General features: G+C 43.1%; 1 protein-coding gene across 4 annotated transcripts in view; it reads left to right on the top strand.

Annotated features, from left to right (window-relative positions):
* Positions 1–24,892, top strand: part of FGF12 (fibroblast growth factor 12) — a 346,268-nt gene that overhangs the window by 181,540 nt on the left and 139,836 nt on the right. The window contains exon 1 of one of the 4 annotated variants that reach the window (XM_072142588.1): positions 2,692–3,475. The exons of the other annotated variants lie outside the window; for them this stretch is intronic. Within the exon in view, the coding sequence (XP_071998689.1) occupies positions 3,277–3,475 (199 nt within the window). The 5' untranslated portion in view covers positions 2,692–3,276. Of the gene's footprint in view, positions 1–2,691; positions 3,476–24,892 lie in introns of those variants that run through there. 4 annotated transcript variants of the gene reach the window in all.

The raw sequence follows: 24,892 nt of genomic DNA, 5'->3' as shown, positions 1-24,892 counted from the left end.
AAATCTGCTGCTCTGTCTACATATAGGATAGAGCAGAGCATCTTGTTCTGACAACGGTTGCCAGATATGTTCATTTATTTGACAAACTTGGATTGGAATTATGTTGGGTAACTGACATATGGCACAATATGTACCATTCCAAATGTCAAATGAAAAGAAACTTTACTCAAACATCAGTTCTAAATATGTTTCCTATTTTTCTTCCTATGTTGTAATTGACATGTGCAACATGTGACACACTGTAGTACATGCATCAGGCAGTATGGGATGTGTACAGTGACAGATCAGCCCTGTGACACACTGTAGTACATGCATCAGGCAGTATGGGATGTGTACTGTGACAGATCAGCCCTGTGACACACTGTAGTACATGCATCAGGCAGTATGGGATGTGTACTGTGACAGATCAGCCCTGTGACACACTGTAGTACATGCATCAGGCAGTATGGGATGTGTGCAGTGACAGATCAGCCCTGTGACACACTGTAGTACATGCAGCAGGCAGTATGGGATGTGTACAGTGACAGATCAGCCCTGTGACACACTGTAGTACATGCATCAGGCAGTATGGGATGTGTACAGTGACAGATCAGCCCTGTGACACACTGTAGTGCATGCAGGAGGCAGTATGGGATGTGTGCAGTGACAGATCAGCCCTGTGACACACTGTAGTACATGCAGCAGGCAGTATGGGATGTGTACAGTGACAGATCAGCCCTGTGACACACTGTAGTACATGCATCAGGCAGTATGGGAGGTGTACAGTGACAGATCAGCCCTGTGACACACTGTAGTACATGCATCAGGCAGTATGGGATGTGTGCAGTGACAGATCAGCCCTGTGACACACTGTAGTACATGCATCAGGCAGTATGGGATGTGTGCAGTGACAGATCAGCCCTGTGACACACTGTAGTGCATGCAGGAGGCAGTATGGGATGTGTGCAGTGACAGATCAGCCCTGTGACACACTGTAGTACATGCAGGAGGCAGTATGGGATGTGTACAGTGACAGATCAGCCCTGTGACACACTGTGGTGCATGCAGGAGGCAGTATGGGATGTGTACAGTGACAGATCAGCCCTGTGACACACTGTGGTGCATGCAGGAGGCAGTATGGGATGTGTGCAGTGACAGATCAGCCCTGTGACACACTGTAGTACATGCATCAGGCTGTATGGGATGTGTGCAGTGACAGATCAGCCCTGTGACACACTGTAGTACATGCAGGAGGCAGTATGGGATGTGTACAGTGACAGATCAGCCCTGTGACACACTGTAGTACATGCAGCAGGTAGTATGGGATGTGTACAGTGACAGATCAGCCCTGCGACACACTGTAGTACATGCAGCAGGCAGTATGGGATGTGTGCAGTGACAGATCAGCCCTGTGACACACTGTAGTACATGCAGGAGGCAGTATGCGAGGTGTACAGTGACAGATCAGCCCTGTGACACACTGTAGTACATGCATCAGGCAGTATGGGATGTGTGCAGTGACAGATCAGCCCTGTGACACACTGTAGTACATGCATCAGGCAGTATGGGATGTGTGCAGTGACAGATCAGCCCTATGACACACTGTAGTACATGCATCAGGCAGTATGGGATGTGTACAGTGACAGATCAGCCCTGTGACACACTGTAGTGCATGCAGGAGGCAGTATGGGATGTGTGCAGTGACAGATCAGCCCTGTGACACACTGTAGTACATACATCAGGCAGTATGGGATGTGTGCAGTGACAGATCAGCCCTGTGACACACTGTAGTGCATGCAGGAGGCAGTATGGGATGTGTACAGTGACAGATCAGCCCTGTGACACACTGTAGTACATGTAGCAGGCAGTATGGGATGTGTGCAGTGACAGATCAGCCCTGTGACACACTGTAGTACATGCAGCAGGCAGTATGGGATGTGTGCAGTGACAGATCAGCCCTGTGACACACTGTAGTACATGCAGCAGGCAGTATGGGATGTGTACAGTGACAGATCAGCCCTGTGACACACTGTAGGCAGTATGGGGTGTGACTGTATAGGGGATGTGCGGTGACTGTATAGGGCAGTGATGGCAAACCTTTTAGACACCGAGTGCCCAAACTATAACCAAAACCCACATATTTTTCGCAAAGTGCCAATGCAACAATTTAAGCAGTAACTTATTACTCCCTGGTCTGTCACAGGTTTAAATTGTATAGGCACCTGAGGACACCAATACAGTAGAAAGAAGGAGAAGAAGTTTGGATTATCATTGTAGCTTCCTTCTAGGGTCCTGGGCTGCCTAGGACTGCAAGAGGCCTTGAGTCCTGTCGGGCGAACCCTGCCCTGGGTGATGGCAAGGGCGCCCATATAGAGGGCTCTGAGTGCCACCTCTGGCACCCGTGCCATAGGTTCGCCACCACTGGTGTAGGGGATGTGCAGGGACTGTGTAGGGGATGTGCAGGGACTGTGTAGGTACTGTATAGGTAGAGATGTGCAGTGACTCCATAGGGGATGTGCTGTGACTCCATATGGGACGTGCAGGGACAGTATAGGGGACGTGCAGGGACTATGTAGGAGATATGCAGTGACTCCATAGGGGATGTGCGGGACATGGAGTGTGATGAGCCCCGGGCCAGGCTGGATGGGATCTGCAGTCCTCTCTGGCCGCCGGTGAGGATTCCTCATCCATACCTCGATCACGTAGGATTGCGTAGAGAGCACAGATAGGGGAGACGGTGGCAGGAGCTGCAATCCTCCGGCAGCCAGTGAGGAGGTTACATGCAGCAGCTGTTACCTGCCCGGGAGGAGGGCGCTGCTGTGAATGGGGCAGTGTGACAGCGGCTGTCCCCGGGGAAGTTGTGTCGGTGCTCCCTGGGACCTCCCGCGCTCTCCATACAAGTTGTCGGCGGCATGATCCGGTGACATTGAGCGGCGCTGTGGACATGTGTGGCGGGGGCGCTGTGACACACACGTGTGAGGATGACATATAAGAAGAGGAGTGCACCATGTGTGCCGGGAGTCTAGTGACCTGTGGAGCGGCAGCGCCTCACTGCACCGTGTCTGCAGGGACAGGACGCCGCGGCGGCAGCGGCTCCGTGCATACACTTCTGGAGATGGGCAGCCCCGGGACGCGGCTCCGCTGCAACCCAACCCAGGAGCTGCTCCTGCCCTAGAGCCGCGCCACAGAGGACCCGCACGTCCCCCCCCCCCCTCCTCATCCCGGCATTGGGATATCCCGCGGGGTCGGGGACTCTGATACAAGGGACTACCTGGGAGGCGGCTGCAGGGGGGAGCTATGGCTGCGGCTATAGCCAGCTCCCTCATCCGCCAGAAAAGGCAAGCGCGGGAATCCAACAGCGACCGGGTGTGCACGTCCAAGCGCCGCACCAGCCCCAGCAAGGACGGACGCTCACTGTGCGAGAGACATGTCCTGGGGGTGTTCAGCAAAGTGCGGTTCTGCAGCGGCAGGAAGAGGCCGGTCCGGAGAAAACCAGGTCAGTGCACAACACCAGCCGCTCCATACCAGCAATACTGATGTGTACAGCTATAGTGTATAGGTATATATAGTACCAGCCGCTCCATACATCACCCTGTGACCACACTACAGATGTGTACAGCTATAGTATATAGGTATATATAGTACCAGCCCCTCCATACATCACCCTGTAACCACACTACAGATGGGTACAGCTATAGTGTATAGGTATATATAGTACCAGCCCCTCCATACATCACCCTGTGACCACACTACAGATGGGTACAGCTATAGTGTATAGGTATATATAGTACCAGCCGCTCCATACATCACCCTGTGACCACACTACAGATGGTTACAGCTATAGTGTATAGGTATATATAGTACCAGCCGCTCCATACATCACCCTGTGACCACACTACTGATGTGTACAGCTATAGTGTATATGTATATATAGTACCAGACCCTCCATACATCACCCTGTGACCACACTACAGATGGGTACAGCTATAGTGTATAGGTATATATAGTACCAGCCGCTCCATACATCACCCTGTGACCACACTACAGATGGGTACAGCTATAGTGTATAGGTATATATAGTACCAGCCCCTCCATACATCACCCTGTGACCACACTACAGATGGGTACAGCTATAGTGTATAGGTATATATAGTACCAGCCGCTCCATACATCACCCTGTGACCACACTACAGATGGGTACAGCTATAGTGTATAGGTATATATAGTACCAGCCGCTCCATACATCACCCTGTGACCACACTACAGATGGGTACAGCTATAGTGTATAGGTATATATAGTACCAGCCACTCCATACATCACCCTGTGACCACACTACAGATGGGTACAGCTATAGTGTATATGTATATATAGTACCAGCCCCTCCATACATCACCCTGTGACCACACTACAGATGGGTACAGCTATAGTGTATAGGTATATATAGTACCAGCCGCTCCATACATCACCCTGTGACCACACTACAGATGGGTACAGATATAGTGTATATGTATATATAGTACCAGCCCCTCCATACATCACCCTGTGACCACACTACAGATGGGTACAGCTATAGTGTATATGTATATATAGTACCAGCTGCTCCATACCAGCACCACAGATGTGTACAGCTATAATGTATATATAGTTCCAGCCTCTCCATACATCACCCATGTTGTATGACCACACTACAGATGTGTACAGTGTGTGTGTAATATATATATATATATATATATATATATATATATTAGTACCATCCTCTCCTTACATCACTCTGTGACCACATATCTACCAGCACCACAGATGTGTATATATAGTACCATCCTATCCATACATCACTTATGTCTGTGACCAAACTACAGATGGGTATAGATATAGTGTGTGTATATATAGTGCCAGCCTCTCCATACATGACTCGTGTCTGTGACCACCTAGATATCCAGCACTATAGATGGGTACTGCTATAGTGTGTGTAGATATTATATAGTACCAGCCTCTCTATACAAACACTGGTGTCTGTGACTACATAGCTATCCAGCAGTACAGATGATTAGAGCTATGGTGTGTGTATGTATACACAGTTATATTTTGTGTAGTTTTTGGTCCCATCATGTAGGTTTGCTAGCTATAAATTATTCTTTGTGTGTATATATATGTCTCCATTTACCTTCCGATCCAGACACTGTGCCCACTGGACTGTACCAGGCATACCACCTAATGTTCATATGCTGGCAGCTGTATATATTCTGACAGACATGAGGTTTACGTCCGTACGTGGCAATGCATACACCCTTTGTGTAGTTGTGTTGTCTCTATTTTCATTGTACATATTATTTCCTCCTCCTCCTTATAGTATAGTTTATATGCGCAGGAGGTTCTACCTTTCTCACTTGCATTGAGGCAGGAGGTCACTCAGATCATAGAGAAGTAATGGAGATTAGGAACCACTGACTTATTACCATACTTGATATATAATCAATTAATACATATCATGTCATAGTGCGTGTGTGTGTATTATATGAATGGTTACCTGTACATCAAAGCTCCTAGGAGGAAACATGACTATAGAGCCATAGTCTTGCCATAATACCCATCAGAATATTAGATTTTACGCCCACTATGTAATCGTGAAGTTTGAGATGTATATGGACTTTTTTTTTTTTCTATTTGAGTCGTTGTGGTTGAATCAGGTTTTGGGGATGCTAATATGCTGTACATGTAATTACAGGTTTCATTAGGGTCTGATATACAGGCAGTCCCCGGGTTACATACAAGATAGGGTCTGTAGGTTTGTTGTTAAGTTGAATTTGTATGTAAGTCGGAACTGTATATTTTATCATTGTACTCCCAGCCAGAACTTTTTTGGTCTCTGTGACAATTGGATTTTAAAAATGTTGGGTTGTCATTAGAAACAGGATTAAGAATAAAGCTTCATTACAGACACCTGTGATAACTGTTATAGCTGATTATTGTAGCTTAGGACTAAAGTACAATAAACTATCAATATCCAGACGTCCGTTTGTAACTAGGGGTCGTTTGTAAGTCGAGTGTTCTTAAGTAGGGGACCGCCTGTATCTGAGAGAGGGCACTTACTGTTTATAGATGAACTACATGTAAAGATCCCCCTTCCCTCATGATTCCTGAGTTAAGGTGTTTCACAATGACCCTATAGTATAAATCAGTGGTGGCGAACCTATGGCACTGATGCCAGAGGTGGCACTCGCAGCTCTCCCCGTGGGCACCCAGGCCATCACCCCAGCATGAAGTTCACCAGACAGGACTCAAAGAATCTTCCTGCAATGATAGGCGAATTTGCCCTCCTCCTTTCAACTGTGTTGGTGTCTTTAGGAGGCTGAACGATTGAAAGTTGTCAAATAAATTACTGCCTAAATTGCTGTTCTGCCAATTAATAAATAAGTGGCTTTTGGTTGAAGTTTGGGCACTCGGACTCTAAAAGGTTCGCCATCACTGGTATAAATGATCTGTTGCTTTTGCCAAACATATGTGGGTCAAGTGTACACTATGTATACTAAAAACTGAAGCCCCTATACATGATCCATATTGTTGGTGCTTGATGAATGGGCATTATATACTCTATATTTTATGTACTTGCTCTGTATAATATATATATATAATGCATGTTATTAGTCTGCAGCCACAAGTCTATTAGAGAATGCCCACATCTATATTTATGGCTGGAGGAGAAAGTCCCCCTAAACTCCTCCTTACAGTACTCCTGTTTTCATCAAGGACACTCCACTGCATAATGCTCCACCTTCCACCATGTAAAAATAGTTGTATAGTTCAGATATACCTGTGCCCCTACCATTTATCAAACTCCTGGAATAATATGCTTTTTTCCCAATGTACCAACAAAAAAGCTAAAATCATGTAAATCATGTAAAACAAGTTGACAAGACCTCTTTGTATGACCCAGAGTTATTTTTACAATATGGATTCTTCTGGGTGGAAAAAAACAACCTAGAAGCCCATAAATCCAGCAGAGGTTCTTGCATCCAGTGTGGGAGTTTTGGGTGTTACAGTTTTTGGAGTAACGATGAGGGCATGGATGTGTTTCCACTTTACCAGTATGTTTTTACATCCTAGAAGGTATTATCTGTCATCTGGAATGTCTTTGATGAAAATTGACAAATACACAAATGTCATGCAACCACCTCCCTCCCCCCCCTCCCCCCCACCACACTGGCTGACACTCAACCCCTTTAAAGAGGACCTGTCACCCGAATACTGGCTCAAGCAAGCAGCTCCCTAGCTCTACCTTAGTAATAGCAGTGTTAAATTGTTAGCTTTATTGGAACATACCGATAAAGCTAGCGAACACTGCAGTACATAGCTGCCCGAACACCTGACCAAGCTTACAGTGGACCGGCGTATTCATGAGGGGGCAGTCCGCGGCTCTCCTCCGCTATAAGCTTGCTCAGGCTTTCAGGCGGCTATGTAATGCAGTGTTCGCTAGCTTTATCGGTATGTTCCTATAAAGCTAACTTTTTAACGTTGCTATTGCTGGGGTAGTGCTAGGGAGTTGCTTACTTTAGTAAGCAGCTCTCTGAGCCAATATTTGGGTGACAGGTCCTCTTTAAGTTGGCAGCATACATGAATCACTTCTCTCGAGTACATGGGGGAGCACAACAAGTTCCCGAAATAAGGAAGAATTGTAAATGTTGGGTTTTAAGGTGCTCGATCCTTTGTGTAACGTAACAAGTAATTGCGTGGCACAGCAAAACATTGGCCAGCAAAAGCATCTAAATATTTATGTTGTCCACGTTACACAATTTGGCTTGAATAGGCCTCTTATCACAAATCCATAGGGAAGATTTATCAGTGCTTCTACTCAAGATTTCTGGTGTAAAAGCACTGAATTTAGCCCAATTTGTTGCGCTTTTCAAGAAATTGCGATTATTGTTGTGACTACGCCACTTTCACGCCATGTTGTTGTGAGGGGGCAAAGCTTCCGGCAGAGTGGACCAGCACAGGGTGCCTGGCAGATACATCATGAGGCTTAGACCCGGTGCATGATAAATCTCCCCTGTTATATGTGTATGTGTACACATTACACTATATAATGACAGGAGTATGTTAGATAATATTATTGTTAACCTGTCATAGAAATGATCAAGGCTTATTAACCACAGACCTCCGATTCTATCATTTTCTATGTATATCGTATGTCAGCTGTGGCTATGTTCTTCAAGGCTTCCACTAGTACAGTGATGGCAAACCTTTTAGAGACCGAGTGCCCAAACTACAACAAAGACCCGCTTATTTATCGCAAAGTGCCAACACAGAAATGTAATTAGTGATTTATACTCCCTTCTCTGTCACAGTTTTCATTGATACCAGCCCCTGAGGACACCAATACAGCAGAAAATAGTCCCAGGTAGAGCTGTCACTTTATAATATCTCTGTGCACAGCAAGTCCTGGGCCGTCTGGGACTGCAGGAAGATACCTGGAGTCCTCTCTGGTGATGGCCTGAGTGCCCACAGAAAGGGCTCTGAGTGCCACGTCTGGCACCAGTGCCATAGGTTAGCCATCACTGCACTAGTACATGTCAAGTGTTTTCTGTCATTCATTTCCATTCTGTTAGTGGTTGACTCTGATTCATATTGGAAAAGAATAGTAAATTAATCCCTTTTGGGGATTTGACCTTAAATAGGTTGTCAGCTGTGTGTATAGGAGAGACTTTATACACTACTGTGAAATTCAGATGTAAACAAAGGTATAGCTATCGCTTCACATATTGTACTATATTCTACTCTGAATGTCAGATGTGATGCTCCATAATCAATTTTGGTCACACCTGATGCAACAGCGACTGCAGAAAGTAGAAACACAAAGCGGGAATGACCTGGGTTACCGCTTGGTTATCCTTTGCACATAACTCCTTTAAATGAATGGTAAAAATGCTGAAAAGTAATGAGCAATAAAAAGTCCCAGTAGGTTATCCCCTTAGTTCTATTTCCTTTGATCCCATCTTGTTCCATGCAAAAATAAGTGTTCTCAACCATGTCATGCATCTGCCCTCCATGTCTGATGGGGAGAGGATGAGCTGCAGCAGGAGTTTCCCTCCTCTCTTCTCCTATTCTGTCTGCAGAAGGGCACTTATACCTATGCCTTGCATCAAAAATGCCAAAAACTGAACTTCACAACTTTTTTGTGATCTACAGAATTTTAACAATTTTGTTAAAAACAGTTATTGCAAAATGATCTACCTTCACTACATGTTTGGAGATATAATAATTTTTAAATTCAAAGTAGCAATAAAAAAAACTTTCCAAATTTTGCCAATACAGATACAGTAACTGTTCGCACATGTTAGTTTTCTTTAATTAGGTTTCCATTGAAACCTGAACCTCATGTAACTCTAATACTACAGTACATCATATAGGTCCATCACATGCCATATAGATCCTGAAATCTGAGGCAATGATGGTAACAGGAGCAGAGATTTTTGACTGACAATAGTGGAAAAACTAGCTATCTCCATGAAATCATCTTATTATCCAATGATGGTAATAAAGTGTTAAATCAGATGATAAGCTGGTCTGTGGGGTGTAGCTGCAGAAGAATATCTCCGATGCACAGCTTGATTTTTACTGGCATGTTAGCATAATTTATAATATAGAAGCCTTCGGCATTATAAATAGGAACATTTTCATTATGTGGAATTTTATTCGCTCTCTTTCAATAATACTGCTGTGAGCTCCCTGCCCTGCAACACTAAATCTTACCATAGTGAAGATCACATTTATTTTTCTAATTTTGAGGTCTTAGACAGGGCTTTGGTTGTGCCTTTGGAAACCAATATGTCATTAAAATAGAGGATATAGGTTATAGCTGTCCATCTAGAACAGTGGTGGCGAACCTATGGCACGGGTGCCAGAGGTGGCACTCAGAGCCCTCTATATGGGCACCCTTGCCATCACCCCAGGGCAGAGTTCGCCAGACAGGACTCAAGGCCTCTTTCAGCCCAGGACTCTAGAAGGAAGCTACAATGATAATCCAAACTTCTTTGCCTTCTTTCTACTGTATTGGTGTCCTCAGGTGCCTATACAGTTTAAACCTGTGACAGAGCAGGGAGTAATAAGTTACTGCGTAAATTGTCGCATTGGCACTTTGCGAAAAATACGTGGGTTTTGGTTGTAGTTTGGGCACTCGGTGTCAAAAAGGTTTGCCATCACTGATCTAGAAGACCTAATTGAAGGGTTTTTTGTGTTTCCATGCTATGATTGAGTCAGTTACAATACTGTAGCACCTATCTCTATAGTCAGCCCTAAAATAGTTATTTACAGTTATCTAAATTAAAAGCAAGGTTTTATTTACCCCAAAATGGTACTAATGGAAATAGAGCTCTTTCTCTATGGAGGCATAAAAATAGATACTTTTTTTTTTGTCGTTGTCTCCTACATCTATAAACTCCCATCTCTGTTTATATGAAAATTGATAGACCTGATATAGACATAAGAAAGATAAAACTAAAATAGCACTTTCATTTTATAATATGTTCAAATTTTCTTTTTTTGCTACATTTTGTCTTTAAAAATGGGGCTTAGAAGAGAGCAGAAATCAATTGCTTCATACTGTTCATGGAAATGTTTTCCTGTCAAGTTACATCACTATCAGAAGTCACTGAATACATCTTGTTGAAAGGGATTTCCCTCTGTGGAAAACATGACTGTTCTTGAAGAGACAAGCCTATTATTATTAAGTGGTGCACTTCATTTCTCAAATTGCACGTTGCATGTGCGGCCGGCATTGCCCTGCAGAGAAGCCGCTATTGAGACGCTCAGACCACAAACAAAACCTGTCTTATCACTTCCCTCTATATTAAAGACAAGAGTGTCATATAACTGCGAGTTGAGCCTCAGCGGGAAACGTGTACGCTGCCTATAATCTGCTCAATGCTTTTATACACAAGAGTTACAAAATGATGCCCCGCGGCTGGTACAGATGAATACAGGAAGGTCTCTGCTGTTGTTTTCATTGTCATGGCCGAGCTAGCCTTTCCCCGCCTCGGGATGAGATCTGACCAGCGGGATAAGTACATCACCTCCTGCCTTTACACATGCTCAGATGGAGAAACGCCTTTAAATAAATAAAAATAAGGGGGAGAAAATGTGATTTAAATGAGAAACTACGTGTGTGTGTTTGCTACTTAATTTACTTTGCTACTATTCACAATCCTGCTTCTCCATATTGTGTGACCAGGTAATTTTTGCCTCTGGCCTTTTGTACCTACTGGTGTCAATTGAGACGGCACAGATGGTCTACAAATACACTGGATAAAGAGTGTCAAACATCTGTAAATCTTATGTAGAACAACAGGTCCTGTGGCAGAGAGCATGTAAATGTATAAGAGCCTGCTATTGCCCTGTTAGAAATAGCGGATGTTGTGTTGTGGCTATTAGATGCTGATTGTGCTGTCAGGGGACCAAAGGAAACGAGAAGAATTTTGCATGGCTCTAGACTACATTGGACACGGCCTATTTTGGACCTCAAAATTAAGAAATAAAATTTGAAATGAGATTACATTTTTTTATTAACATGTAGGCATATGAGATCATGTATTTATATTTTTGTAGGCATGTTTAGAGGGCACATATACAGTTCAGCAAGGCCATCACACCATTAATTTGCTTTTTTTTTTTTTACTGTGGTATAGCAACATTTTTCTAGGATTAAATGCATGTGAATAACATTTGTTTTGTTAATGGAGCTGCGAGAGGACCTTTTTTTTAATTAATAGATGGAAAGATAACAAAACAAATAGGCAATTTTTTTACTGTGTTTTGCATGCAGGATATCTGTCAGGGGTATTCCCAGAAAGACAACATATACTCAGAATTGTAAAATTCCACAATCTCTAATTCACTGTTAACAAAAAAACCAGCATTTTGCATATATAATAATACCCTGCCCTGATGTTCATATTGGTTGTCCTTGGATACGTCCATACACTCATTCCTGACTGAAGTCAGCCTGATCTTCCTGTCTGGACATATTCCTCTTGCAGGAACATGTGTCCCTATAATGAAGAGAGAGGGGCAAGAGGCAGAGGCACTTCCTGTCCAGCAGTGTGAAGAGAAGACCAGCTCTACACACAAGATAAGGGCATGGGGGGCACAGTAGTGCTCAGTGTGTGTTTTATTGGTTAGGTAAAATGCAGAGCTGAGTGTCATTGTGTCTTATATCCATCTCATCACCCTGATCGGTCTCATCTTTCTTTTTCTATGTGTTAGATATTAGTAAAATCTTCGTAAGCTAAATGTAAAAAGTGTAGCTTAACCCAGTACCATGATAATCCAAGCACATTGTCAGCACACGGCATCTTGTGCACAAGAAATAGTACAGAGGAATCTGGATGTGTCTGCTTACCTACCGCCCGCCCACAGGGCTGAATGTTTCACTGAGCAGCTAATGCAGTGATAGGAGCAAAAGCAGCAACAAAAATGTATCTTTATAATGTTAGCATCTACCAGCGCTTACAACGCTGAGAGATAGGGACGGATGGGAGGAGCCGGCCACATCGCGGACCAAAAGTTCCCTGTGCGCGGCTTCTATGCCCCTGTAAACAAACAAAACCCCATTAAGATTTGAGCACTTTCTCTTATAGACAAACCCCTTTAACTTTTTATGCAGCCTGTATACTGTTATCTATCGTGTATATAAAAACAAATAGAAACAGATGAAATGACCCAGAATAAAATGTACACCCAGCTACCCTTTCCTAACATGCTGTTCAATTACAACTACAGGAATATGGTATCATAAAAATAGGGGAAGCAACACAGACCATCAAAGGGGCACAGCCCCAAAATATGTTTCTCTAGATGCATTTTTTTTTTTTAATGGTGCTGCCTTTTAAGTAAACTGTACCAGAAGATCATGAATCATAAGGTTCAGTGATTGTGTTTGTAAAGATTTTAAATTATTTTGGAAGTTTAATGTCCATTTTCTACTAAGGCTTCCTAGTATTTTTGTATATTTTTCTGTTTTTGCCATAGTGGATCAATATAAAATATATTGTTGAGCTTATTGTTAATGTTATTATGTTTCTAAGGAAACCTAAGTGTCTGGCAGTGAGAGATGGGTATTGGCCATATAATGTAGAAACCGGCAGTGATGGAGGAAGCGTGGTACCATGTTATGGATGTACAGAGCAGAGTGGTACATTGTTTAATGTAGTATGTATTCATATTGACCTTAAAAAAACTCTGGAGAGTGCTAGATGGTTTCAGTATCCGGGTGGCAGGTACCCCTTCCTGAAGGCAGTCCTAATGGGGAATTTCTCTAGTCCTGCTGATCCTCCCCAACCCATTTCTTGTGTTCTGAGTGACTATTGAGCAGTCTGCTGGCTGAACACAACATCTGTTACTTATAGTAGAGGGAGGGAACTGCCAGGGCTCCAAAAATACATCATAAATTGTTACCATTGGTTCACTGCAGAATGTGCTGAAATGTTCTATTCCTGATTTTTTGACCAGGAAAATAGCACTTCATATTTACGGTATTTAATATTCCATGCCCTGTACTGGGAAGAGGTAAAACAATTCCAAATGCAGTGAAATTGGTGAAAACACGCATTTGCGCCATTTTCGTGTGGTCTTGGTTTTTATGGCTTTCACGGTGAGCCCCAAATGGAATGTCTCCTATGTATAATGATCACGGGGATACTACATTTATCTAGTTTTACAATGTTTTCATACATTTAGAAAAATAAAAATCCTTCATTTTGCCATCTTCTCACGCTTATAACTTTTTTATACTTAAGTGTACGGAGCCGTGTGGTGTTATATTTTGCAAGTTGAGATGATTTCAATGCTACTATTTTAAGGACTGTTGCGGCCTTTTTATTATTTTTTCTATATCACAAAATGGCATTTCCGGCTAAATATTAGTTCTAGATGGAGGGGGGGGGGGGGGTTGATCTACAGATCAGAGGGGAAGGACTGTCTGCACTTGTTGTAGAGCATCTACAGTGATCGAGAAAGCTTGATTAAAGGAAATTTACCATCTTGGAACTACGTATTAAGGTAGACCCGGTGGCAGGTTCAACGAATGTATGGCATCAGAGCCCTTTTTGGGGCTAATCCTTGAGTAGCCTGTAACTTTATAAATCTTTTATCACCTAATATGCAAATATCTAAAGAAAAAAAACTGTTTTCTAGCATCTCAAATTCAGAAATACAGAAGAGCACATGTGAAATTTCAAGTATTATAGGTATAGAAGCCAGGCCTTCATTCGATCTAGCGCTGCTAGATGCTGCAGCATTATGATGTGAAACACTTAGTGAGCTGTTCCCAGAGAAATACCTGATATTAAAAGTTCGATCGTTCAAAACTGACTGTCCATGAGGCAATTCTTCTATATAGATAAATTGTTAGAGCTGTTGTCTGTATAGTTACTGCATTGCCAAAACATCCCGCGTAGGTGTCGAGAGGCTGTTCTCTAGCCTTGACCAACTCTGACCCAATGTAGGATCTAATGTAGGCGATACTGTTTCTAAGAACAATTTCATAGATTCGCTAAACAAATATTATTCAGTACATTTTTGTTGAACAGTTTTTTTAAAATAAATCCGTATATATGTGACGATTTTCATCCATATGTGCATGTATGTCACCGTATCTGTACCGTATGCTTATAAAACACGGGGGCTGGCAAATGATGGTTGGCTGACTATTGGCCGGCTAACAGAATGCACCTCCCACTGTACTGCATGTATATATGACAGCATATGGTGCACAGCCCTATACACCACATATTTAGCCCATATTTTATATTGACTTCTATGGGCTGTACGGAACAGAAATACGGTGGAAAATAGGAAATGCTCTATATTTTTATACGGCTCTCTTATGGTATGGTGCACAATACGGCCATGTAAATTAATTGGCATTGAAATAAATGGAGCTTTATGCTACCTGTGTATTTTTTTGTCTTAATGCAGCCTAAGTAATACCGTATTTTCCGGACTATAAGGCGCACTTAAAAGCCTTGGATTTCCTTGGAAATCCAAAGTGCGCCTTATAGTCCGGTGTGCCCTATATGAGGGCAGCGGACCATACTTACAAAGGTCCCCGCTACCGGAGACAGCAGATCTCCAGCGGGAACTGCAGACCACGCGGCACAAACAACTTCTGCCGTGTCGGTCTGCAGTTCCCGCTGGAGATCTGCTGTCTCCGGTAGCGGGGACCTTTGTAAGTAGGGTCCGCTGCCCTCCTCCACCTCCCCCTCACCTTCCCCACTCACCTTCCCCGCGTCGTCTCGTCGGGTCTCGTCTTCGGGTCGCGTCGCGTCTCTTCTCGTCGGGTCTCCGCTCCGCCCCCGGACCCTGCGCCTTATAGTCCGATGCGCCTTATATATGGAATTATTCCATATATAAGGCGCATCGGACTGATGCGCCTTATATTCCGGTGTGCCTAATGGCCCGGAAAATACAGTAATAAGGCTTTTTATCCCTTAAACATGCGCTATGTATGAAGCAGTCGGAGGGGAAGCCCTGGCAACTGCGGAGCAGCTCACTGCACAAGAGCACTTTAGTATTTGGAGCATAACTGTGGATTTTCATCATTTTTACTTAATATTTGCTTAATAACCCAAGCGATGTGGTCATCAGAGCAGAACTTCCCTGGCTTTCATCACGCTGCCCTTCAGTATAGTCAATCCCCCTCCCGGCTCCCACCCCTTCCACAATGTGAGGGCATGTTTTCTCTGCTCGCTGACACCCCTATTGCGGCGGTTTTCCCTCCACTTCTCCATGTTTTTGACCTTTTAAATTACATGTTGTCATCTTATAGTTAATTTAACTATTCAGCAGCCTAAATGTTACATTTATTGTATTTACCAGAGAGCTCTGGAAACATTCTAGCAATTTTTAAATGACTTTTTTTCTAATTGATTTTTGTCCTTGATTTGATTGATTTCTGTATATGGTGTCAGGTAGAGGTGCAGTGTTACAGTATATACACGGCCTCCCCTGATTATTTTCACTCCATAGATTTCTCTGCTTGCAGGGGGCTGTTTTGTGGCACAAGTGCAGTACTATACTATAAAGCCAGAGGAACTACAGATCCCTTATAGCTTGTCAAATTAATATGACCAATATTCCCTGCAATTAATCACATTTTTAAGAATCTGGAAAGATACAGAGGACATGAGAACAAAATATATATCTCTATATGGGTTGAGTATGTGTTGGACATTGCAGGTTTTACAACAAAACTGGATTTTGAGTGACACTTGTTACAGATGGTTATTCCAGTGTCAGAATCCTTTTGTCTGCAGATTTTAAGACTCCTGCAATGAATGTGAGCTTTGACAGGACAGCCAGAATAAAGTATTTAATTCCAAAGTGTTTCCTTCGGCCACCCACGCACCAAGCCTTCGCTTTCCGAGTTTGGTCCCTGATCTCTCTCTGCAGCATCGTGTTGATGTGTATGCAGCTTGCAGATCACTGTAAAGGAAGCATACTTTATATTACATCATAAAAAGCTATAAATATTTAGATTTATTGCATTGTTTTTACATGCTGTAAACTATTGTCAAATTAGATGTCGGTGATGGTGAATGTAATGCTTTGAAATGTAAACCGAAATCTGTTGTATAAAAAAATATAAAATATGCAGTAAAACCGGTATCAATTTAAATGAAAAGGTTGTTTTTTAACTGCTTTTTTTTCCTTTCTCTAATACGGTTGTCCCTATCTATTGAAAACTCCTTTAACCTCTTAAAGACCAGGCCTTTTGTCTGAGGGCTTGTTTATTCCGCAACAAATTGCACTTCCATGCCGTGTACTAGGAAGTGGGGAAAAAAGTGCAACGTTTTCTTGTGGGCTTGGATTTGACGTCTCTTACTATGCGACCCAAATGAGATGTCTACTTTATTCTTTGGGTTATTACGATCACAGGAATACCAAATTTCTATTGGTTTTATAACCTCCTGTACAAAAAAAATTAATTTTTGCCATCTTTGGGAGCTAATAACTTTTACATACCTGGGTGTACGGAGCAGTGGGTGGTGACATTTCTTTTTTTTTTTTTTTTTTTTTTTTTTTTGTAACTTTTGATGACTTTTTCAATGCTACCATTTTAAGGACAGTATGGCTTTTTGATCACTCTTTATTGAATTTTTTTTTTTTTCACAAAATGGCTGAAAAGTGCCATATTTGACTTTGGGTGCTATTTTCTGTTACGGAGTTAAACGCTGGGAAAACCGTTATTATATTTTGCTAGATCGGACATTTTGTGATGCGCCAATATCTAACATGTTTATGGTTTTTACTGTTTGTTTATATCAGTTCTAGGGAAAGGGGGTTGATTAGCATTTTTAGGTTTTTACATTTTTTTTTTATACCATTTTTAAGACCCCCCTAGGGTACTTTAACCCTAGGATGTCTGATTGATCTTGCCATAAACTGCCAAACTACATTATGGCAGTATATGGGGATCTCAGCCCGTGAGCCCTTCCATACAATCGCAGTTGAAGTTACAGATGCATCACGCGCGTCAGTAAGGGCTTAATGTAAATTAATTTTACATTAATCATTATAGGGACCTGTCAATTAGATATAGAAGTATCTCTAAAAAGACGTTTGCTTTTGTATTGGCTGGTATGTTTTCTACCAGACATGTTTGCCGGCTCTGTTAACTGTGTTGTTATCTTGGTGTCAGCAGCAATTGACCTAATAAACCACAACCCCCTTCACATCTTACAGTTCATGTTTCTTTCATGGCCCATCATGATATAATCAAATAAATTTTGACGTGAGAAGTAAACTGGTTGTATAAAGTCAAGGAGGCAGAGAGTTCAGCACTGAAGTCAAGCTCTCCTGCCTCAGAACATCCCCTCTGCTTGACATCACACACTAGACATAGGAAAGACATTTATTGATGCAGGACATAAGGACGTTAGATACAGCAAGGGAGAGATTCTGAGACTAGGAGAGCTTGACCTCGGTGCTGCACTATCCACCTCTGTGGTTTTATACAACCAATTTACTGTATATTCTCCAGTATAAGGTGACCCGACTATAAGCCGAGGTGCCTAATTTTACCACAGAGAAACTGTGAAAGCTTAAGGACTTGAGTCTGGGCGTAGGGTGGGAAATGCAGCTGCTACTGGTAAATTAAAAAAATAAGAATCGATACGAATAAAATAACATTTATTTGAAGCAGAATAGGCAGCAAAGAAATGCACATAGATCCAGCTTCTTTTATTGGTTAATCCACAACTTTTACATGTGACACAAAATAATAAAATTGTGCAGCACCCTTAATTATGACTAAATAACATACAAACCAACAGGGTGCTGTCACATGGGGCATGTAACACATGCGATTCAAAACGCAGAGAGATTTGCCAAATTATATTGTTATAATTTGAGTTAACATTGCATTAACATTTGCATTTTGTAAACACAAGTGTTAAGATTGTGTTAACATCTGGCATTACAATTGCAACCATTAATGAATGTAATTGGGCAAATCTTTCTTCAGCTGTTGCATTGGGTTTTAAAACGCGTGTTTTAGATGTCCGTGTTTTATGGAAAGTTCTGAACTTCCATGTGATCCACTTAAATTAAACAGGCAAACGCTTGTGCAGTGGGGTAGTGTGTAAAGTACAATGCTGCTTCTCTTCTATTATGTCATTATATGATACTATAATATATGTATATTATTCAACTCGCTCAACTATCAGCCAAAATATAGCAATATTATACAAAAATCTACCTGTTGAGGGCAGCAAGATAACCAAAGTGAGGACATGCCCACGCTTCACATCACCATCACATATTACAAAACAAATGATTGCATTCCATAATTGAGTCCAGTGGATCAAATTGCAGTAATGGTTACCGTATTTTCCGGACTATAAGGCGCACTTAAAAGCATTGGATTTCCGTGGAAATCCAAAGTGCGCCTTATAGTCCGGTGCGCCCTATGTATGGCGCTGGGCAGCGGACCATACTTACATAGGTCCCCGCAACCGGAGACAGCAGATCTCCAGCGGGAACTGCAGACCACGCGGCAGGAACAACTTCTGCCGCGTGGTCTGCAGTTACCGTAAGTATGGTCCGCTGCCCTCCTCCACCTTCCCCTCACCTTCCCGCTCACCTTCCCCGCGTTCCCCGTCGCGTCTCGGCGTCGCGTCCCGTCGCCGCGTCCCGTCGGGTCTCCGCCACGCCCCCGGACCTCCGCCACGCCCCCGGACCCCGCGCCTTATAGTCCGATGCGCCTTATATATGTAATTATTACATATATAAGGCGCATCGGACTAATGCGCCTTATAGTCCGGTGCACCCTATAGGGCAAAAAATACGGTACACACTTAGTATACATTCACAATAATGTATGCCTGCCGGGCAGTAGCACAGCGACATATGTTCACCGTGATGGAGAGGGGTGACCCCTCCCCTCTCCGTAGAGATACATGACACACGGCACCGTAATACAGGGAAAGATAGGATATATCCCATCTTTTCAACGGGTACGAAGTGGTACTCTTACCGCTCCGTGCGCCCATTGCAAGCCTACAGGGGACGTATATATGGCCGCAAGCTTGCGGTGGTATATACGCCCCCCCCCAACGATCGTGTGAATGTAACCTTAAAGAAAATCTACCACCAGGATGAAGGATTGTAAACCAAGCATACTGATATACTGGTGTGTGCCCCCTCTGGCAGGATCTGCTCTTTCTTTTTTTTTACTGATCTTTTTTAGAAGCTAAAAGAGCAGATCCTGCCATGGAGGTCACACACCAGCATATAAGTGTGCTTAGTTTACAATCCATTCATCCTTTTGGTAGATTTTCTTTTAACTTAAAGGAAACCTACCACCACAAATCTACCTATAAAGGTAGATTGGGTGGTAGGTGCATCAATGGGACGTGAGGATAGCCCTTTTAAGGGCTAATCCTCACGTCCCCTCACTTTTTTGGTAACTTTTATTCCACATATATTTAAATTTACTTATGCGGCTACCGGGGCGTGGAGTAGCCGCATATGAGATTACATGAGGCGGCTACTCCACGCCCCGGTACCCACTTTACTCCTCCTACTCACCCATCTTCGGCGCGCAGCTCCGCATAGCTGCGCGCCCTCGTCCGGCGACCCTGCCGTCTGCGCATGCGCAGAAGAGCAGGCCCGCGCCTGCCCGGTCACTGCTCCGAAACAGGCGCGGGTCTGCTCTTCTGCGCATGCACAGACGGCAGGGTCGCCGGACGAGGGCGCGCAGCTATGCGGAGCTGCGCGCCGAAGATGGGTGAGTAGGAGGGGTAAAGTGGGTACCGGGGCGTGGAGTAGCCGCCTCATGTAATCTCATATGCGGCTACTCCACGCCCCGGTAGCCGCATAAGTAAATTTAAATATATGTGGAATAAAAGTTACCAAAAAAGTGAGGGGACGTGAGGATTAGCCCTTAAAAGGGCTATCCTCACGTCCCATTGATGCACCTACCACCCAATCTACCTTTATAGGTAGATTTGTGGTGGTAGGTGCCCTTTAAAACATATAACAAAGTAAAACACGGATACACAATTGAAACTTTAGGAAAGTACTAAATTCACATAACACACACAGAATTCATGGAAATGCACTACTGGATTTCAGGTTCAGTAGAAGTATAAAGTCTTTTGTTTAGAATTAAACCCTTGTTTAGTCTAAAAGCAAACCTGTCTAATACCCATATCAACCAATCGCAGCCCCACTTTCATGACTTCTGTTCTAACTATGCAAACGCAATTTCAAATATATAAGGCCCAAATAATACAGCCACAACATGATCACTACCAACAGCTCTATATAGAGAACAATGGTACTTGTACAATGAATAAAATCCACTGCACATGTTATAGAAAATGTCTTTTATCGGGAGCAATTATAACTGTCATACAGAGATTATTAATACCGTACATACTTGATGTATGAGCCAAGTTTTTCAGCACCAAAAAATGTGCTGAAAAATCCTAACTAGGATTATACTCGCCTGTATTCACCTTTCCGACACCTCCGCAGGTCCTCTTCTGTTTTTCGGCTATGTCTTCCGCTCCCACGTAGTCCGGTCGATGCATAACGCCAGCTGCATGCCGACATCAAAGTGTGTGCACCGCCATCGGCACACACTTATCTAGTCAGGTGCCACCTTGATTGTCTGCATAAGTGATCGAGCCCGATGAGGACGTCACTGCTGACATCCACTCTGGTTGGTAAACCGAGGAACAAGTAGTAGCCGGGACTGGAAATGAAGGAACTTTTTCTAATAACCCCTCTCTTTTTTGCATTAAGAATAAAAAGATAATCAATAAAGGTTTTGTTCCCTCTTAACATTGGAGCTGACAGGTGGCCAAAAAAATGTAATTAAACCTTATAATAAGTGTTCTTCACCTACATGCAGGACTTTAACCCTGCATAGGACGCAGTCAGTTTTTGCCTCACAGACCGTGTCCTGCACCAGACTGTACGGTTTTCTAGCTTTGATCACCTGAACGCGATGCAGCATCTCCCCCACTGGTGTAATGAGCGTGGGTTTGTGATGTAGTGCCAAAAAATCCAGGCATTAATTTCCATTTTCATACATAGCCATTTTTTAGCTGTATTGGGCCATTCAGCAGTCTTTCATCGGAATGTAGCTCACTTGCTTTGATTTGGATTGTTCACATATGAGCACTGTGCTGGGAACAAAACCACAAAGTGGTGGCTTGGACAACAAAGTCATAGCTGAAAGAATGGAGGGACGCTCTATATTGTGTATGAGCCCGCAGTTCAATGGTAAAATCTAATGCACTGACTGTATTCTGATTAAGAACATTTCACCTTATTGAAAAAGAACATATCATGTAATGTGCCATGATGTAATTCCACGTTGCGCTTTGTGATAAGCCTGTGTTTGTCCTTGCTGCCCCCTTTCTCCATGATGGCAGATGAGAGGAGGCTCTCCCACTGCAGTAGTGCCTTATGAAGCATGTCAGCGATGCAGCTGCTATTCCAAGAGGGACGTGTGTGTCTCCGTGTGTGCGGCTGGGCTTCATGGCAGCACAAGGGAAAACAAATCAAGTATTCATATTGTATATTTTTATGATCCATTACCATTGGCCAGCAGGTACAGATTAACATGGCAGTCCTGCATACAGTAGTGAGAGCAATACTAGCAGCAGCTATCCCTCACAGCAATCATGCAATCTGTTTAAAATAATTATATCCTCAAAAGCCATCAGTTTGAAACCAGGGACATTTACCCATAGATCCAGGTACTCATATTTCTTATCCATGATTTTGTTCCTTCTAAAAATCAACTTTCATAATTACAGTAATGAACCTGAAGGGCTCTGGTGAGATGTTACAGTGAGGAGAGAAGGTCTCCCCTCTCCCTGCACTTCTTGGTGCTGCTAGATTTTACATGCATATGTAGGAGGAATACAGAGGAGTGGGAGACATGTTTTGCTCATTGTAACAGCCTGTAAATCTGCAGCATTAAGGGAAATAGCATAATTTTTAAAGGTGATTTTAGAAGGAAGATGACCATAGTCACAGTGCCTGAATCTATGAGTAAGTGTCCTTGGTTACAGCATGACCTGCCCATACAAGTTGTACACTGCCGTACAATGTACACAGCCAGCTTTTTTTTTTTTAACATAGCTTCATATAGTGTACCATCTCATGTTTTGAGGCTTCTCTTAGTAAATGTGCAGACAAGGAGTTAATTTTATAGTAGTGAAAGAGAGCAGCACAAGGTGACAAGCAGCAGGTCCGGAGGTTAATGGATTCCAGTTGCTTGAAGGGTACACTGTTTATCGAAGGAGTACAGAAAGTCCAAGCTGATTTTGTCTCCAGCAACCAATTCTTTTCATATGGAATTATTTTGTGTTCTTCCCACTAATGGAAAACCATTACCAAGAGGTCAAGTCATTTAGAGATATTGGAAAGGAAAACGCCATAAAGACAGAATGGGAAAATGTGTGTAGCTAAGACATGACAGATGCAGAATATGGTGAGGTTTTGTTTTGCCACTGTAGATCATAGTGTTTGGAACGGCTTTCTTTCTGCAGCTACAAAGGGCCCATAGTAAAAGGATTGTATTCAAACTATGTGCTGAAAATAATGGAAGTTGTCTGGACGACTACTGTTGCTCATGATAGAGTAAGTAGGGGGATCTTTGGACATTTTCATAATCTGTATTTCTCATCTTTTTGTCACACATAGGGGCATATTTACTATCCTGGTCACTGGAGTTCACAGAAAGTGCATTGTCCGACTGTAATGCAGCGTGCAGTGATTCACTAAGATGGTGAACCTGAAATAATGAATGTGTCGCTTCCCCGCTCAGGTCTGACATAGTTCAGTCTTTTTTATGTTGCATGAAACATAGGGCGTGCAACACAATTTAAAAGTTAAATAAAGCGCTCAATCCAAATCGGTGGGACAGTCCGAGGACGCACCCCCATGTGTCTCATGGAAGCCAGCGCATCTGTGCCACAAAAGGGTCGCATGCAACACAATTCCGGTGCATGCACTTCTTAAATTCTGTGCAAGCCGTTTTAGCCCCGAAAAAGGTAAACAGTCCGTCAAAAGTGCACCCTGCAACCCTTAGTAAATCAGCCGCATAGTGTCAAAAAGATATGTACCCAGAAAGCAAGACCCTACTCAAAAGTTGCATCAGGTGTATGAGTCTGGTATAGGGGTCTCCAGACAGGTGAGGCCTGCACATACATCAGAGGCTGGTATTTGATTTTGTACTACCAGCCTCCCTATACTTTCTTGTTGATTTAATATCGCTCATGAAGTATCCGAGAAAACATGGATGATCCTCATTAGCCTCACTCCACTCCACAATCGCTTATGCAAACCTGATGGCGCTCTATCTATAAGTGCAGCCCTCCCTCATACACTTTTGGTTATGTGTACAGCAGATTGAAAACCACATTTTAAAATAATAAAAGTTGCATTACTGGGAGTGGGCAGAACTGTAGATATTGTACGATGGCTGCTGTTCTGCTAATAGTGGTGGTTAATAGGGTTACCAGCTGCACAGGCATCAGGGGAGGGCACATATAGATATATCCACCTCTGCCAAATTCCTTATGAACCAAAGTTGTTTCGCTTTTCAGCCTTGAAAAATAGAAAGATTATTGTAAGGTTAATAAGTGGATCCTTTAGCTCTTTCATACAAATGTTACCAGCCATGTACAAAATGACTGTAGATTACAATCGTATCGTTTTACAAGGTTGATCATTTTGTTCTTGCTTAATGCAAGTATTCAGGATGCAGTGAAAGAGGAATAGTATGAAGGCCATGATAGAGCAAGACATTATCCCAATGCTGATATCCTCCCTACTGTATTGTGTATGAGGAAGGGTCACTCTGAGATATGTGTGGACGTATAATGGTTTCCTTATACACCTTCTTTGTGCTGCCTATGTCTGTAGTGATGCATAGGGGTCAGTCCCCAAATACCACAATGACTTCCATTTCTAGTCACTTGCAATTTTTCTCTGTGAGACACAATCCTTACATCTGGAGACACAAAGTAACTACAGCCCTGTGTACAAATATACGTTACATAGTGATCAGTGAAGTTCTCAGGACACCTTTTATTTTGTTGCTAGACATTAAAGGGACCCTGTCGCCAGCCGCAAGGTTTCTAAACCCACAAACTTATAGGAGTTATTAAGTGTTGTCCAGGCATGTACTTGTAATGCTTCAAAGCTGGCTTTATGCCTAAATATAAACTTCTACTCACAGACAAGTACCAGTCGGGGGGGGGGGGGGGGGTCGTTATAGAGGAGTCAAGCACTCGCCCACCCTCCAGGCCGACGCATGTATCACGAAAACCCCACCTCCTTCCCTCCATCGAGATGTTACCTGCCCTGCTCCTGTATCTTCCATGCCTCCCCATCTAC

Source organism: Engystomops pustulosus, chromosome 3, assembly GCF_040894005.1.
Source record: "Engystomops pustulosus chromosome 3, aEngPut4.maternal, whole genome shotgun sequence".
NCBI classification, from domain to species: domain Eukaryota; kingdom Metazoa; phylum Chordata; class Amphibia; order Anura; family Leptodactylidae; genus Engystomops; species Engystomops pustulosus.
Note: the sequence above shows the minus strand (reverse complement) of the source record. Positions and strands in the feature narration are given on the sequence as shown.